This window comes from Cebus imitator, unplaced genomic scaffold, assembly GCF_001604975.1.
Source record: "Cebus imitator isolate Cc_AM_T3 unplaced genomic scaffold, Cebus_imitator-1.0 Scaffold45, whole genome shotgun sequence".
Taxonomy (NCBI): domain Eukaryota; kingdom Metazoa; phylum Chordata; class Mammalia; order Primates; family Cebidae; genus Cebus; species Cebus imitator.
The window spans coordinates 12,192,343-12,211,673 of record NW_016107360.1 but is presented as its reverse complement, the minus strand read 5'-3'; the positions used below and the strand labels follow the sequence as shown (position 1 = coordinate 12,211,673).

Here is a 19,331-nt window from a genome sequence, read left to right as displayed (position 1 = left end):
CTGGTCTTGAACTCCTGACCTCAGGTGATCCACCTGCCTTGGCCTCCCAAAGTGCTGAGATTCCAGGTGTGAACCACTACGCCCAGCTGAGCAGCATTTTTGGTAGTCCAAATGCTGACCCAGTGAGAGGACACAGGGCTCCTGGTTCTAGCCCTGGCAATACCGGGTTTGTGTAAGTAGTTGTGTCACTTAATGTCCCAGGCCTTGATGTGTTTGTTCCTTTGCTCGTGTCTTCCTCCCTTCCTTCTTCCCCTGATTCCTCTCTTCCTTTTTACTGTCCTGGTCTCCCCACTGGTTTGTTTTGGTTTCTCTCATTCATGTTTAACACTTTTCCTCCAATGTCTAGAAACAATTTCTTGACTGTTCTTGGCTCATATTTAAAACCAAGTCAGGCTGAGCTCAGTGGCTCACAACCATAATTCCAGCGCTTTGGGAGGCCGAGGCAAGAAGATTGCTTGAGGCCAGGAGTTCAAGACAAGCCTGGGCAATATAGCAAGACCCCCATCTCTAAAAAGGAAGGAAGGAAGGAGAGAAGGTAGGCAGGCAGGCAGGCAGCCTGGCTCACCTATGGTGATACACACCTACAGTCCTATCTGCTGAGGAGAATGAGGTAAAAGGATGTTTTGAGCCCAGAAGTTTGAGGCTACAGTAAGCTATGGTCTGATTCCACCACTGTACTCTAGCCTGGGCAATAGGGCAAGACCGTGACTCTTAAAAAAATATATATCACAGCAATAAAAAGCTGCTGGAAGGCTCTGGATGGAAGCATGGATGGAGCTTGTTGACCATGCACTTAACTGTAGGGAGATCGTTTAATTAGGGAATCATCAGATGTCGGGACCGGCAGTCTCTTCTCCATGCTCACTTAACTCAATCAGAGAATAATCTTCCTGACTGGTTACCATTGTTATTGGGAGCTGTGGAGTTGGCATATTTCCATTTTAATTCCCTGTTTTCAGCCCTGCACTCTCCCTTCTCTCTCAACTACGGTTGGTGTCCTGCTTTAGTGTCCCTAAGATAATCAACCTTTTAAACAACCCCCCTCTTGTCAGCCCTTAACCTTCGCCCACTTGCCTTTTGTCATATCTGACACCTCTAAGTCCAGGGCCTCTCAGGGTTTCTGCAGGGGCTTCAGATCTTGGCTCTGGTCTCGCCCACTGCAGGTGCTTGAGGCTGTATCTTCATCTACTCTAGGTCTTTTTCTACTCCTGTATGGGTTTTCCATCTTCCAAAACACTGATTCAAATAACTTATTTCCGGATGCCTCTGGGCCATTCTTCTATCCTTGAAGAGTTTTTTATTCATTTGTTTCTAGTTTAGTGGGGCTTTGGATGGTGAAGGAAACAAATGCTCTTGATGAAGCTGCTACCTGTAAGCAAAAGTCTTCAGTTTTATCATTATGAAAATAGTCAATCAGTGTATTCATTCAGCAGTTACTTTGCATCTCCTACATGCAGGGCACTGAGCTGAGTGCTAGAGAAACGAAAGAAGTTGAGACAAGTTCTTCACCTCTTAACAGTGTGGAAGGAGAGGATATGCCTAGATAACCTCCCATCAGGGGCTAGCACTAGGAACACAGTGGTGCAGAATGAGGAGGATGCAGCAAACTCCACACAGAATGTTGTGGAAGGCTGTGCTGAATAAAGTCTACAACTCTGTGGCTTCACAAGTTCAATAGCTGGGGGAAGGCCATGAACAGACAGCACCCATTAGTTACTGCTGATTCCCAAGAAAAGTAGTATATCCAGCCCAGATCTTCCACATCACTCATCTGGCTGGGTGGGCCTTTGCCTCTCTGGGGTCTTCCAGCACTGCAAATCCCCCACTGCCTTCCCACCTACATCTTCTCAGGCCGCCCACTGTTGCCGTACACACTTAAAAAAGATCCTGGTGTTTGGAGGATATCGAATTTGAACGAGTTCTCAAGGGGCATGATATCATGTCTTTCCCCCAACTGCTACCTCCCAGCGTGTGAATAGCACGTTGCCCATAGAGGCCTCCTTAGTTTTGTCAAGAGGTTGTATGGCTGGTTCCTGACTTTCTTAAATTATAAATAATCCAGGTTATAAAGTGTATACTAGCTAGAGCATAGCTAAAGCCCAAGAGCTCATTAATTAGCCTCACTTGACCAGGCAAATAGTTTTCATTTAGTCTTGACAATAGCACAGCAAAAGGCGATTCTTTGGAACCGTGGCAGTCCTGATGCTTGATTGCCATTGGTTCCAGTACTGGAGACAACAAAGCTGATCAATATGGACTTCACAGAGACAACAAGGTGGTCCGTGGTGCTCGCCTTTCCTTGGTTACGTTGCAGTTCCAGTTCCAACTGAGAAGGACCTGAATGCTGTCCTTTCCTTATTACTGCTACCTGCCTTGCTGTTTCTTTGCCACTTGAGAAGCTATGGCAGCTAGTGCTGTGACCTCCAGCCCTTCAAAATGTAATTGAATCTATAAAATCATGAGTCACTAGGACCACGTGAGCTACAGAAAGCTTTGTTTGTACCTGTGTCTAGCATTGCATAGCCAAGTCCTTATTACAGAGCTGTGCATTCAGAATTTCATTCCCTAAGATAAAGATAGACATTTTGCTATCTACTTTCAAGAATGCTATGTTTTAGAAATTTTGAAGTAAGCTAGTGTAGGTGTTTATCACTTGGGTATTTTAAAGTATATTTTAATATGTGAATTACTTTACCCTTCAGTCAACCTGAAATCTGTGAGTATGCAAGGGACCGTGCATGGAGTAGTATAGGGCAGAAAACAGTGTCATCATCTCTGTTGGTGTTGTGCTTGGCTCTACCCTGCCCTGCTAACAAAGTTGAAGTTTGAGTTTATCTTCTTGTCACTTCTTAGTGATATGAAAGTGGTTAGGTGTTGTTATGTGGCTGTTGACAGCCATGTTATAGAAATGCTTACTCTCCCGCCAAATTGCAAGCTTAAGGAACCTCATGTGGTTACGAAACATTCAAGTGTTTTTATTCCACAGACCATTTGCCAAGATGGGTTATGTCTCCGGGCAATTATAGCCAATGTTCTAGTTCCACATTTTTATTGGCATCATAAATGTGTGCAGTGACCATCTCATTTCATATTGTAATCCTTAGTGTAGCAGTTCATGATGTGCAAAAAATGTGTGAACGATGCAGCATGGTAGAAGGAAGTTCTTTCCGTTGGATTTAGTAATGTCTAATGAATAGTGTTACTCTTTCCAGTTTATTCTGATTGTGTCCCTTCTGCCCTCATATAATCCTCATGAGGAGTAGGTGATTGTGCAGGACCTGGGATCTGTCCTGCTCTGAAAATCCTGCTCTCTTGTCTCTCTCCTCCTTTCCTGTAGAGGGTTTTTAGCATCAGACAGTTACATTTCTGTCAGGGAGGGAGAAATCGTGAAGGCAGCTATTATACTTTTACTGAATGTGAAGTGCTCAACAGCATAATTAAATCCATAAAATGGTGAGTCATAATCCCCACACACCAGCCAGCCAGGAAGCAAGTGACGGAACCGACATTTATTTGTGACCAGCAGCTGATGTTACTTCTCCAGTAGCACTTGTACAGCCCTCTCCTGATTTGTGGGCACCAAATGCCTAATTTCATTTTAAGATTTCAAAGCTTTAATGGATATTCTAAAGGCTGCCCAAGGAAACACTTAGTTCGAAAAGGAGATTTGGGGACCTGGTGGATGTCTGTCTGGAAGTTCTGCTGTCTTGTTGGTTACCAGAGTGCATTCTAAAAAAAGTAGAATCCTACCTGAGGTGCTTCCAAATGTTTTTTTTTTTTTTTTTGTGGTGTTTTTTACAGATTTTTCTAGCAAAGTTATTAAATGTCAAAAACTCAAATAATGGACTCTAATTGAAGGTCAATTCCTAGGTCTGTCTTAAAAGAAGTAAAGGCATAGGGAGGGTAAATTTTTTTTTTCTTTTTTTTTTTTTTTTTTTTGTGGTGGAGAGGGTGGTGTTTAGAAGCTTACAGAAGTCTCTTTCCCACTTAGAATTTGAGGATATGTGAGCCTAAGTCTAGAATAGATTATGGAAGATGATGAAGCAAATTAAGAAAACAAAACTTCAAAGCCTCGCTTTGTAAGTAAAGTGCTAAACATTATTGATTTTCTGTGAATCGAGATTACAAGATGTGGTTTGTGTGATCAACAGGAGCCAATACCATTATTTGAGCATCAGAACTGTAGACTTTTATATGAGATACTTCCTTCTCATTTCCTGAAGAGATTCTAGAGCTTGAAGAAGGAAAGGATAATATAAATGCATGTGTGTACATACACACATGGGAAAAAATTAAAAGCAAGGTAGTTAAGAGAGGTGATATTTGGAACATTTTAGAATTATACAATCTGGGAACAAAGGAAAGCTTTAGAAGATGGTTTGTGTGAGTATTGTTAGGTTGGGGAATGTCAGTTACAGGAATTAAGACAAGCAAAAGATTATAAAAATGTATATGGGCCTCTTCTCCCCTTTATACACAAATTTTACACTCAGAACAGTGTTCTTTTCTTTCAAAATAATATGCCTTATGAAATCATGTACCGGGTATCTCTTGGAAGGATGGTTTTTAGTGATTGAAGTTAAGGCCCCTGTCTCAATAGCAAAGCCCTTTGATCATCAGCACCTAAACTTGAGATTAAACCATTTTGTGAGTACTTTATGAGAAGTTTTCTACATTGCCTTGTTCTTTCTTATCTTCTTCCTTTCTTTACATTTTCATGGTTTTTATCTCTAATTTCTTGTTTTTTACCTTGTTAAGCACCTAGAAAGACTTTGTAGGACTGGCATGTCAGTCACCATTTGCACACGTGGCCCACCCAGCATACCAAGGCGCCATTTCTTTGGACAAAACACCTTTCCCTGTTGAACATTGTTCTACTGACTCCTCCAGCAAGTACTGTATCTTCCTTTCTGAAGCGTGGATATATATTGGGATTACAGCAAATGTAAATGAGTGTGAGAGCTGTGTCTGAAAACTGTGTGAACCCCTTGAAGAGTGGTTTTCTTGTATTTAGTGAACCACTGCTTTTATCATTAGCCCAGAGATCGAGGTATAGCCTCAGTTGCATGTGTTGTAATCATTGTAGAAAGGAGGAAACGCAGAGCTACTGCTCTATGCTCGTTTGCACTGCCAAAACCTTCAGACCCGACTCGATGGAGCCATTCAGAGAATCTTTGTCTCTTGTTTCAGAATTTGGCTTTCAAGGACCTGCAATGGCAAAGACCCAGGAAGCAGGATTTTTGAATAGCGTCCCTGAAATTCTTGGCATAGAAAAAACAATAAAATGAACATGAGATTCTTAATTTTAACACCAAGAATAAAACTGGCACTACTGTCCAGTTGTAGTCTGGGAGTTAAAAGCATTGTAAATAGATTTTTATGCTGTCATTGTTGCCACCCATGTTCTCTGCCACTGTATCTGCTTCCCTCCCCCCATCACCTGTTAATGCACTTTGGAGTTAGTGGGCATAGCTTACATCTACCATGTGCAGTAAACACTTCCTGTGCAAAGGTGCTGGAAACAGCATCTGTCATTACATCAAAGAAGGGGTTACTGCCAAGTGCAGCTGGAAGGTTTCTAATAATGAGATAGCTTTAAGTGAGGCTGTAATGAATAGAAATCTGTGGGAAGTCTCTGAAACCTTTTTCTAAGAAAACGAAATTGAGTGCTCATTTTCCTCCCTGTATGTCCTCATTACATAAACATTGTTTTCGCATATATTTATACAGCCACTTTTCTGTGTGAGAAGTTTGAGAATACGTTTCTGGTTGTGAAAAGTACCTTTTTGGTGCCGTACTGGAGAAGCACCATTATGGAGTGTTGCTATGGTGTTGAATTCTGTCTCTTTGAGGAGAAAGCTCCTCTGGTGAATGTAGTGTTTGTTGACTGTGAACCAGCATGAGAATTTCTGATTGAGAGTCTAGAAAAGTTATAATAAACTCATTATACATTTTTAAAAAGAGAAGAACTCCCCTCCAGAATACGAATCCAAATGCAGAAACGTGTTTCGTGAACAAGAACAATACTCAGTAGATTTTCAAATTGATGGAGCTTTCCAATGGAAACTAATTTGTTCCAGCATTGAAGTGAGCATAATTAACAGAGACTTTCTTTCTTAGGCCGATTAACCACCGAAAACCATGCCAACATTGTAACTGTAAGCAGTGAAAACCAATATTTATGAGGGGGATTGTGCAAGAGTTTGTGTGACAGATGGACATTTTATCACTGTTAATGTTTGGAATTCCCTTGAAAAGTAATGCAATATCTTGTTATTTATGAATGAATGAACAAATGATTGTGTTTTGCCAACTGAGTTTTCTTTAAAAAGAGGTGTACTAAATTAATCTTTTTCTCTGCTTAGCCTCTGTTATGTTAGGCAGCCTCATATATTCTGATGCAAAATCTAAAAAAATCATAATTGTGTTTTTATTACAGATACGGATCCGCGGGTTTTAGAAAAACAAGAGTTACAGCAGCCAACCTATGTTGCCCTGAGTTACATCAATAGGTAAGCCACTTTCAGCATTTATAACAACCTCATATCTGCCGCTTATTTACTTTTTAAACACGTCTTTTTAACAGAATAGAAGAATAATGTTTCAGTCTTAAAATATTTGCATGAGACTATTTAAAAGCAACCTCTATATGGAATGCTCTTGTTTCTCTGTTGGGGAGAAGTTGAATTGCAATGCTCTGTGCATATGCTGCAAACATGACTGATTTATAAGCTCATTTCGGAAGTATTTTGTATGCAGAGTTGGAATTATGCTCTTTGGACTTCATAGAGCAGTTTGGGAGATTAATGGATTTATGTTTGAGTCAACCTTTTAAATCCTGAGGTGAAGAAGTACTTTATGAATTCAAAACATTGTTGGACTATCAGAATATATCAGAATATAATAAATTGAAATAATTTAATTTCAGAAAGTTATTTAGTAGCAGCTCATCTTTTAGTAAAAACATGCTCAACAACTGACCCCATCTGTAGAGTAACATGAGTTTTTGCTTAAACTGAACATGTGAACCCAACTTTAGAGGACCATTTCAAACTTGATATATCGGGTCTAAAAGAGGGCTTAGTGTTTCAGCCAACTCAAATAATTAAGGAGACAGTAATATTTGGAAAGAACCTGAAATCAACTTAGGTTAAGAAAACACACAGTCCCAAAGCAAAAAAAGACAAAGTAAAAGCAAAAGTCATTTTTAATGAGAATGAGAAACTCTCTGCTCATAATTCAGGGAATGAATTTCTATTGATGAGTCTTTTCATAGAAGGTGAGGAGTGTTTTTAGTCTCTTGGTACGGGAATGGAGGTTGGGGTCTGAAGTGGAAAGCTGGGAATGAATTATCTGTACTGTTTCATTTGAGGGCCTTTTTTGAAAACTTACTTGATTCTTGCCCAGATAGTGCTGTGAATTAGAGACACCTCTTGTTCAGTTTCAGGTTCTTCTGTGAAGCCTGTTTTTAAAAGGATTCATTGACATAAACATCTATTTGCATAGCTCCCTTGGATTTGAATAGCTGCAGTTTTTCGTTACCCATAATTTTTGACATGTGTTAAGTAGAATGCCTTCAAAATTACATCAAATGAAAATAAAGACATATATACTTTTCTGGGTTTCTTACAGAGCCAGTATTGTTTTCCATAATCAGCAAGGGTTTTAAATTTTTTAAATTATATATTGAAGTTATATGAATTAATATAACTAATAATATTGGCCTAGTAATATTAGAGAATAGGATGAACAGGTATATAAATTGTGATTTTGAATAGGACTTTTAATAGTGTGGCTGTTGCTTTGGGTAAAATATGTCACCTATGTGTATACAAATTTGTGTAATACTAAGTCATATTCTAATAAGAATCTGAAATTTTCACCCTCTTCTTTGTATTTATATTGTCAGTAATGCTGGACAGCAGGTAGCTACCAATTATATAGGATTTACACTCAATAAAGTAAAAAATATTCTGCCAAGCATGATTTGGGACTACAAAATAAGTCAAAGAATAGGGATAGGGCCCCATACAAGAAACATCAGAGAACTTGAATCGAGTGCAGTCGTTTGGCGTAAACTGTCAGTAGGATGTGCTGGAATTCTAGAATCAGGGCATGATCAGTGGGTGTGAAATTTCTTGGATAAGTCATCTTGGAGAAAGTGAGTCATTTTTAAAATAACATTTTATTATTACAGCCGTATACAGGCATTATAGAAAATATAGTCAGACAAAAATGTAAAATTAAAACATCACATTCCCACCAGCCAGGTATCACTGCTGCTAACACTTTAACTCATATTTTTTCAGATCATTTTCTAAAAATACATAAATATATAATTTTTAATCAAGAGCTCTACATACTACTTTATAATCTGCTCTTTTTAGTCATCCATCTCTACTTTTCCATTTTAAATTTAAGTCTTGTCTAATACCCAGGTTTCTAATCTAATATTCAGATTTCTTGAGGTGGTCTAAACATGTTCTTATAGCTGGCCTGTCTAGTCTAGCAGCCCAGTTCAGAGAATCACATCGCACCTGGATATTTTCTCCCTCAAGTTTCTTTTAATCTGGCACAATCGTTTTATTGGCAATGACTTATTGAAGAGATAGGTTAGTTGTTCCACAGAATGTTTCTACCTTCTGGATTTTCTCTTGGCTGTTTCCTCTAGATGTCATGTGATGAGTTCCTCTGTCTTCTGTATTTACTATAGATTAGAAGTTAGATCTGAAGAAGATGGGTCTTGAACTGGATACCTCATTAAATTTACAAACCTGAGAAAGTAGGAAATTTGACAGATCAAATCCCAGCTGGGAGAGAAGTAGACATATGTAGTGGATCAGTAAGTTTACCAATGATTTTTAAGTGAAGAGAAAGATTGGGTGGAAGGTTGCCCAAGTTACTGCCACTTCCGCTCATACAGGATCCCTAGTGCCACATTCAGAGCATAAACTTAACACACTGCAGGCACTTTCAATGTATTTGCAGGAACATGGTAGACGAAAGAGAGGGCCAAGCAACGGACAACTACTAGCCTGGCCATGATGGAAAGATGGCTAAAAGGAGTCTTGGGGACCTCGAGTAAGAGAAAGGAAACATGCAGTATCAAAATTCAGATGAAGCCAGTATGCATTCAAGATGATAGTAATAAGGGTTAAGTCATGTGAAAGAAAATCAGCTTGACAGCAATAGGCTAAATACAGCTGAAGATGGTGACTTTTTGTTTTTTGTTTTTTTTTAAATACAGTTTATACGAACAAGAGATTTTTATTTCACCTGAGGGGAAATAAATCCTAATTTTTCTGAGCAGTGAAGACAAGAAAAGAATGATGATTTTTCTGCCCAAATATCTGTTTAAAACAACGTTGATGGACATTTGGGCATCTCAAAATTGAGATGAAACTTTCTTTGGCAATAACATTGACTAATCAATCAACAGAGTGTTAGGTTCCTTAAAATGGAGCTAGCTTTTTGGATTAAAAAAAAAGAACAGTTAAATAAAAATTGTTGCCTTTATATATCTCTTTAAAATTATACTCGAGCATAATATGTTGAACATAATAGATATTTATGGATAGAAAGGAAAATATCTTTGGTTTCCTTAAAAGTGAGGTTGGTTTGTTTTTTTTAATGGAGTCTCACTCTGTTGCCAGACTGGAGATTGGTGGCATGATCTCAGCACACTGCAACCTCCACCTCCTGGGTTTAAGCAGTTCTTCTGCCTCAGCCTCCCCAGTAGCTGGGATTACAGACACATGCCACCAGGCCCAGCTAATTTTGTATTTTTAGTAGAGACAGAATTTTACTATGTTGGCCAGGGTGGTCTCAAACTCCTGACCTTGTGGTTCACCCATCTTGGCCTCCCAGAGTGCTGGGATTACAGGCTTGAGCCACCGCGCCCTGCCAAAAGTCGGTGTTTGTTTGTTTGAGACGGAGTCTCACTCTGTCGCCAGGCTGGAGTACAGTGGTACCATCACAGCTCACTGCAATCTCTACCTCCCGGTTCAAGCGATTTCTTTGCCTCAGCCTCCCAAGTAGCTGGAATCAGGCACACACCACCATGCCCGAATAATTTTTTGTATGTTAGTAGAATCGGGGTTTCACCATGTTGGCCAGGATGGTCTCAATCTCCTGACCTCATGAGCCACCCGCAATGGCCTCCCAAAGTGCTGGAATTGCAGGTGTGAGCCACTGCACCCAGCCCAAAAGTGAGTTTTTTTTAATGACCTAATGGACATCAGCTGGATTTTGGATTTCGTATCTAATTTGCTGCAATGCTATGTGTCATACAGCCTCTGAAAAACCCCGCTGTACACCTGTGAAAAAATGAGAATGAAAAAGGCAAATGATAGTACACAGTGGGGCACTGGGTTCAAACCTCCACAGTTAGGCTCCAGACTCTAACCGTTGTGTAGCTTGACCTGCTGGGATATCAGAGACTTAAAAGTTAAGTATCAGAGGATAGAAAAGTAAGAGGAGAATTTGAAAGAGTATCTAATATTGGAAAAATAGAGTAGGAGACCTGGGCAGAAGGAACATAGACATAAAAATAATAGCAGAATAATTGCCATGTCCTAGATAATTAAAGGTTAGCAACCTGATAAGATGAAACATAGGAGACTGAAGAAGCTGAAAACACTATGAGAGAAGTAACCAGTAATTCCTGTATGATAGATCGCTACCACTGAATTAGGTTGACCGTGCAAGGCAAATCCCTAGCATTACAGTAGTAAATAAGGACACCTTAGCATCCCCAATCAATAGGAAAGAAAGGGCATAGCACCCAGGAAATTATCCTCCATCATGACTCAACAATGAGGCAGGGGATAGGTGAGCTTTGGGGCAAAGGCAGGTGAGTCTCTATGAAAAGGTTACTGAGAAGCATAGGGCTGTCCCTGGGTGTTTCCTTCAGATGATTGTCTAAGTAGTTCAGGTAGCTTAGTAATAACTTGTGGCTCCCAAGAAATGGATAACTGACATAACTTAAAGACATGATCCCGGGCACAGTGGCTCACACCTGTAATCTCAACTATTTGGGAGCCTGAGGTGAGATGATTGCTTAAACCCAGGATTTCAAGGCTGCAGTGAGCTATGATAGTGCCACTGCACTGTAGCCTGGGTGATAGAACAAGACTCTGTTTCGGGGTGCGGGGGGAAGAATAAGACATGATAATGTATATGGCCACAGCTGTTAATTATACTGTATTTTCTGCTTTTATTAAAATAATATAAATTGGAGTTTCCAAATTAACTTTAACTTATACACACACACACACACACACACACACACACACACACACACGGCATTTGGTGTAAGATGTAAAGAATTATCATCCCTAGGCACAAATTGGCATCTTTATACTTGATTCTTTTACTACTTAATAAAAATATACTGTGTTCTTACAACTAAGTTACGGGTCTACTCTGATTCTCTTTGTAGGTCTCCCTGCGCTACATGGTGCGGTAGTGGTAGGCTTGACCTCTAAAAATGGTTTTTATTTAGCCTAGTATTTGCCGTTGACGTTAAGTAGCAAATTCCAAAATTTGTTTCATAGAACAATAATTCCAAGGGGTATTCACAACTTTCATATGTGTTTACTCTCACACTGTCTCTCTCTCACCTCCCCTCTTTCTCCCCCAGACACACACACACACACACACACACACACACACACACACACCCTACCTCACTGACTCACAGTAGGGTACTGTGGTCTTTATATTTGGAACATCTTGAGTTAAATAAAAGGGTTTTCTTTACCATAGGATTTATTTACCTCTGCTATGCTGATATGCATTTTAAGACTCCAAGAGGAATAATATAATTCTTATATGTACCTGATTCCAGAGGACTTTTCTTGAAGCATCTGATGGGAGTAGTGTTCTGCATATAGTTTGGGGTAATGGTAATATCCCCAGAGTAATATCACTTCCACCTACTTCCTCAGCTTCCCCAGGGAACCCTGAAGCCTTTTATTTAGAATGGCTTTTTATTCTTTTTCTGATTCAAAATGCAAAATACTCCTTTCGCTCATCATTATCTGGGAAAAACAAGGACAAAATTTTGCCCTAATGGTCTAATTCAATCAACGTCTCCTCTTGTGCCTCTTTTAGTGGTGTTCCAACTACTTCTCATAACCTGCTCAGACACCAAGCTGGCTTCTATTAAAAACATAGCTTCTGGTTTTTTTGCTCAGAAACTGTCACTGTTTTTCCCACATTTCCAATGTATTTGTCCTCTCTTTGAAAAGTAGAACAGTGCAGGGGTTAAGACTATAGGAGCAGGAGTCAGATTGTTCAGGTTCAAATCCTGTCTCTACCCCCAGAACAGTATCTGACATATACAAGACTCTCTCTAAGTATTTATTGAATGAATAAATGAATTTGTTTATGAAAGAATAACAATGAATGATTCTAAGAACTCTAGGGACACTTTTATGTGAAAACAGGAGCCACTACTATCCACTTGCATTGAGAGAGCTTCATGGAATATTATGCAACTTTTATTCAACATTCATAGGGCATGCAGCATAAAAATATGTTAAGTTGCCATCATGATTTCTCTCACCATAAACAGCTGGACAAAGGTACAACATAATGGTTTTCAGGCTTTAGACAAAAAGCAGTGTAAGACTGTGATCCCTGAGAGAAAGGAAGCTTAGGAGGCGAGCTCCATGAGCACCAGGCCCTCACTGTGAGGACAGTGTCCTTACTGCAATGGCATAAGCCAGAGTCCAGGCAGAGCACAGCAGTTTGACTGAAGTGAGGAGGCAGAGGTCAGAGTTGGCACAACTAAAGCTGCTGAAATCTGCCTGTATGTGTGTGTGGAGGGAAGGCGGGTACAGGTGAAGATGAGGGAGCTGTGAAGACTTTCCAAAAATCTATGTGAGGATCATCCATGAGTCCATGGCTGAGAGTGGGTTGTTCATGTTCAGGGTAAGACTGTAAATCAGAGTGGCTGCCACAAGAGTGAGACTAGAACAGAGAAACCATGTTGCCCTCCAGCCAAGCCAGTATAGAAACAATTTATGGACACCTAGTCATTCAACTGAGATACCAGAAAGACTTCAAATTATAAATAAGGACTTTGCTCTAGGGTATGATTTGCTCTAAAACCATCCCAACAATCCCTAAAACCAAACTCACATAGGGTTGTCAGAGTAGACTGAGTTTGTAGTCCTGACAAGTTAAATGGTCTTGGGAAACATTCTCGGCTTTTATTTTTTTAAGACGAAGTCTTGCACTGTCACCCAGGCTGGAGTGCAGTGGCGTGATCTCAGCTCACTGCAGCCTCCACCTCCTGGGTTCAAGTGATTCTCCTGCCTCAGCCTCCCAAGTCGCTGAGATTACAGGCACCCACCACCACTCCCGGCTAATTTTTTGTATTTTTAGTAGAGATGAGGTTTCACCATGATTGTCAGGCTGGTCTCAAACTCCTGACCTCGTGATCTGCCTGCCTCGACTTCCCAAAGTGCTGGGATTATAGGTGTGATATTTTTGGGCTTTTAAGAGATGTATTCTAATAAAGCATAAATCTAAGCTTATACAAGTTCAACGTGATCAGCGTTAAATTGAACTGCCTGCTAGAACAAAACTCAGCATCTTCATGGGAATGGATCAGATATCACAATGTCCAGTATATAATTAAAAATCACTAGACATGAAAAAAGTAGGAACATCTTCCCTTAGACAAAACAAAGCAGTCAATAGAAACCTTCCCTGAGATAGCCCAGATGCTGGATGTAGGAGACAATGACTTCAGAGTGGCCATTATAAACATGTTCAGGAATTTAAAGTAAAAATGTATGGAATAAGATGTTGTTTTGAATGAAAATAAAATCAGTCTGGATGCTTTTTTTTCCTCCTCCTACCAGAATGTGAACTGCTTAATGAAAGCTTTCTTCCTCTTTCCCACATTTCTTCCCACTCCAAAACCTCACCTAATCCTCCCAAACTCTCACTCTTGCTGTTTCAGTTGGACTCATTTTTGCCAGATTTTAGTCAGTCATGGCCTCATAAAAAATGCTATAATTAGCTGAGTGTGTACTGGCCTTCTATTTTTTTTAATACAAACAAGCCTGCAGCATTTGATGTTCTTTAAATCTAAAAGCAGTGACTTTTTTTTCTTGAAACCACCTGTTTATGGTCTTCTGAGAGCAGTCATATTTATTACAGTACAAGGCATGCCTTCCTATTTTCCTTTTTTGTCTACCAGAACTAAGGTTCTGCTGTGTCCCCGAGCCCCAGACTGAAGTTTGTGGCCTAATGCATGCCATAATAAACATGTTGCATGCCGCTAGGTCTCAAACACCAGGCATCGTGCTACCATTTTCTTAGCCTGTATTTTTATGGACATCAGTTGAAACAAAGCTGAGATGGCTGCCTGCCAGATTTTCCTTGTAATATCTCTTAACTTGATTTGGGGTGTTCATTGTGTTCCACAAAGACCATATATTCTTGAGAGACATCGGGAAGCTGGAAAGATAACCCTTATGTGACATTTTGGCTTGCTCCAACAGAATTAGTTTGCATTGCTCGCACAAAACACTTGGTAGGAGAGGTGTCCTGGCACAGTTGGGTGATGTGATTCATTTGTTAGGAACTGTGCCTCCAGTAATCTACAGTTCATTCTTAGGACACTCTGTGTTTTAAGCAGCTCCTTATGCAATTGAAATCGCATCAGACCATTTTTTAAAATCTTTATGTCCACTCATCAGTATTTATGACTGATTTTCTTTTTGTGCATCCTTGAGCCCAATTCAAAGCTGCTTTATAATTTTTCAAGGGCTTTAAACTTATTACAGGTCAGTAGAAATTCAGTGATATAGAAACTCTCTAGAAATAGACTTGGATTTCCTACTTCTTTTTTACATAGGAAGCCATTTCCTGGACTTTGTCATAAGCAAGAGCTGCTGTACTTTTATTATTTCAAACTGTGAAGTTGACCTACCCCTGCTGTGTCCTCTCCTGGGTGCCACATTTGCCTTGAGACCTCTAGAGTCTCAGCTCATCCTGTTTTCACATGTGTTATAGCTCAGACGTCTACTCCAAATCTCATGTTGAGATGTCATCCCCAGTGTTGGAGGTGGGGCCTGGTGGCAAGTGATTGGATCATGGAGTTGGATTTCTCATGAATGGTTTAGCAGCATACCTTTGGTGCTGTCGTTGAGATCATGACCTGTAACATTCTCAGGTCAAACCCTTCCTAAACTTACTGCAGTTCAGTTGGAAGTATTTTACGCTGTATTCAAGTTCCTTAAGGAAGTTCCCATCCCCTCATCAGCAGATGCTCTCAGTTCTGAAATCCTTTCTTCATTTGTGCCCATTAGTTTGTTCTGGTTCTTCTCCTACTTCTTTGCCATAAAAGCAGTGGCTTCTCCCTAAGTTTTGTCCCTACCATTTTGCTTTTCTGTCTGTATTTGTTCCATGCCTTGACCTTGGCTGTTACCTATGTGGAGAGGACCCAAGTCCCGTGCTTCCTCCAGCCCCCATTTCTAACCACCCTACTACCTGCGGGCATGGGAATGTTCAGTACAGGCTTAACTCATCTAGTGCCAGGCCCGTTATTTCACATCCTTCTCCAGAATGGCTCCTTTTTTTTTTGATTGATAATATGTTTAATGGCACCCACCCATTCACTAGTCCAGGAAGCTTGGAATTAATTATATTCCAGCCATCTCATTTCCTCACCCCCATTTCCAAATGATCAGTCACCAAATGTGTAACGTTTGCATCCTCATCACCTCTTGAATGTTTCCTCTGCTCCTGTCCTTACTTGAGGCTCTGACTTCCTGTTTGGGATTGTCCAAGGAGTTCAGCGGTTTCCCTGTCTGCCTCTATTCTCTCCACTGAAACCCTGCCCACCAGCTGCCATCACAAGATCTGTGGAAGCATTAGTCTGGTCTATCAATGCCATAAATGAAAACCTTCCATGTATTGCCCTCGGCTTGCAGCATCCTCCTTCTTGTCTCTACTTCTTTCTGGCTGTAATAATCCTGTTCTTCAAGATGGACATTTAACACTACCTATTTTACGAATATTCCCTAATTGCTGAGAATGAATTGTTTAAATCTTTAAGTTCCTTTTTCAAAATCATGTACCCCTACTGGGCATGGTGGCTCACACCGGTAATCCCAGCTCTTAGGGAAGCCAAGACAGGAGGATCACTTGAGCACCTAGGAGTTGGCTGGTTGTTGGCAAGCCTTGGCAATAAAGCAAGACCCCATCTCTACAAAAACTTTTTAAAATCAGCTGGGCATAGTGGCATGTGCCTGTAGTCCCAGCTGCTCAAGGGCTGAGGCAGGAGGATCACCTGAGCACAGAAGGTCAAGATTGCAATGAGCTATAATTGTACTCTCTCCTGGGTAATAGAGGGAGACTCCTATCTCTAAAAAGTTAAAATTTAAAAAATCATAACATTTGCAGTGAGCCGAGATCACGCCGCTGCACTCCAGCCTGGTGACAGAGTGAGATTCCATCTCAAAAAAAAAAAAAAATTAGCCAGCCATGGTTGCGCACAACTATAATCCTAGCTATGCAGAGGCTGAGACAGGAGAATTGCTTGAACCCGGGTTGCAGAAGTTGCAGTGAGCTGAGATCGGGCCGCTGCATCCAGCCTGGGTGACAAAGCGAGACTTTGTCTTAATTAAAAAAATAAAAAACCTTAACACATTTTGCTATGACTATTGAATATTGACTAATATAAATTTTAAAATTGTGTGCAAATACATTTAAGATTAAAGCTTCTGTCCTCTCTCCCTAACACCCCACCCTGCCCCACCCCAAGTTAACAAATGTCAACATCATGGCAGGTATTCCCCCTGTGTGGAGAGATATATATATGGCTTTGATTGGTTGTAACATTTTTTAAATAAAATAGCCTAAAATAAACATCATATATGTGTATGTGTGTGTGCATATACACACATTATATGCTTATATGTGCATAAAATGTATATGTATATATTTCGAATATATACATAGACATATATGTACATCTGTGTGTGTGTGTGTGTGTGTGTGTGTGTGTGTGTGTGTGTGTAATCCCCCCATACACTTATCTTTTGTTTTTTTATGTAACATCCTTCCAGGTCAATAGAAATAGATCTAATTTATTCTTTTTAACAGCAACACAAAATACTATGATACAGCTATATAATGATTTATTTCACTATTAAGTGGTGGATATCCCAGTTGTTTCCAGACTTGCTTGCATGTGTTTGTGTTTATCACCTATAACAATAATCCTGCAATGTGGATTAATCCTTATTTATTCTACAGACCTATATTTCTTTGTGTGTGTTTTTATCTTAGCAGGAAGTCCTACTACCTCCTTCACCGACCAAAGGCTTCCTGTCACACTTGGAATAAAAGTGAAATAAAAAGTGAAATAAAAGTGAATAAAAGTGGCCAACATGGCTCCCTTGAGCAGGCATCCCCTCACTCCTCCAGCCTCTTAGCACCATCCTCCTTCCCCAAAAAGAGCTGCAGTTCCTGCCCCTTGAGCACGAACTCAGCTTAGGCCTGCTCCAAGGCACTTGTCCTCATTGGCCCCTCTGCTGGGATGCTCTCCCTCTAATCTGAGCTTCACACAATTCATGTCCTCCCCTTCTCTTAGTCTCTGGTCAGATGTCACCTACACAGCAGGGCTTCCCTGCTTTAAACAGTATCCTGTTCATCCCTCTCTGTGCCCTTACTCTTCTGTTCTTCCTAGTGCTTATCACTGCTTGAGTCACACTGTTGATGTAATTGTCTTGTTGAGGACCTCTCTTCCCCTAAGGAATGTGGACTCCATGGGGGCAGAGACTTTGTCCATCTTGGTCATTACTACATCCTCAGCTTCTAGAACAGTGTTACACAGTAGGTGCTCAATAAATACATTTTGGATAAATGCGTGAGTAACAAGCACAGCTTTACATGTGTGTATACTGTGTTTTCCTCCCATTATGTCTTACTAATCTTTCTGTTTCCTGTCTTTTCACACCTGACTATATACCAAGTACTTTGCACATGGTATGAAATTAAATCATAAAGTGGCAAATTAAACACAAGAGATGACCTTGGAGATTTCCCTTCCACCCCCACCATACACATTTACAAAATGACTCAAGGCACTACACCTCTCTTATTTCATTTGGAAATTCAGATTGCTGGCAGTAATCTACCTGATTTATCGTTTTCCCCTTATGTGCGGCACCTCGGAGTTAATTAAGAAGACCATGAATCTTCCCTCTGTAGCTCTAGTGCATTCCCATTAGTAGAATACTCTCATATTGCTGAGACTGTTGATTTGGGACTCAAGTTGAAACATTACTTAATTTTCTCACATTGAGGTTCATTATGCTGAGCCTAAAGACTAGACCTGTCTTTGAAGGCTCTCTCACTGGCAAGCTTTAAAATAGCTCTGTGTTCCCAGTTTCTAAATAACTTGTTCTTATTTCCTTCACTGTGGCCAAGGCCCTGCCCATTGGCTCAATGCAGTGCAGCTAAGTCAGCTGTATATCCGCTGTAAGGCCTCCCAACCTCAGCCAGCATGGACTCTTCCCCAGAGCTCTCCCCTCTGACCTGTGCATAGATTGTCTCCAGTGATAGCACTTTGAATGTAGAAGGAAAGAACATCCACATACCATATCGTCACAAACAGCACCCAATGCCAATGAAGACAGTCAAGTCGTAAGAAAGCATTAACCTTAAATCCTTGAAATACTGAAAATAAACCGTATTGAAATTAGGAAGAATGAAAGGCATAAGGTAGAAATTAATTCCCTTGTCTCACTGTTTTCAACACATACTGGCTTCTGTTGAATACCTACTATGTGTGGGGCACTACGCGGTGTACTTCTCTGTGTCGTCTGGAATCTTCATGGCGACCCTGCATCATGGCTCTTAGCTCCTTTTGACACCTAAAGAAATAGATTCCCAGGGAGGTTGCGGGAGCCCTTTGGCAAACTCGTGAAGCCTGTGGACTATTTCCCAAAATAGTGTTTTGGAATTAACTAAAACTAGTTAAACTAAGATTGATAAACTAAAATACATAAAATTCCAAAGAAAACCAGTTACATTAAAATACTATTGTCGGCCGGGCACGGTGGCTCAAGCCTGTAATCCCAGCACTTTGGGAGGCCGAGGCGGGTGGATCACGAGGTCAAGAGATCGAGGCCATCCTGGTCAACATGGTGAAACCCCGTCTCTGCTAAAACTACAAAAAATTAGCTGGGCGTGGTAGCGTGTGCCTGTAATCCCAGCTACTCAGGAGGCTGAGGCAGGAGAATTGCCTGAACCCAGGAGGCGGAGGTTGCGATGAGCCGAGATCGCGCCATTGCACTCCAGCC

General features: G+C 40.6%; 1 protein-coding gene across 2 annotated transcripts in view; it reads left to right on the top strand.

The window, feature by feature from the left end:
• JAZF1 (JAZF zinc finger 1) overlaps positions 1-19,331 on the top strand; it is a 342,724-nt gene that overhangs the window by 182,875 nt on the left and 140,518 nt on the right. Inside the window, exons 1-2 of one of the 2 annotated variants that reach the window (XM_017526876.2) lie at positions 6,169-6,257; positions 6,440-6,512. In XM_017526876.2, coding sequence (XP_017382365.1) covers positions 6,215-6,257; positions 6,440-6,512 — 116 coding nt within the window. In that variant the 5' untranslated portion in view covers positions 6,169-6,214. Of the gene's footprint in view, positions 1-6,168; positions 6,258-6,439; positions 6,513-19,331 lie in introns of those variants that run through there. The other variant, XM_017526875.1, reaches the window with a different exon arrangement.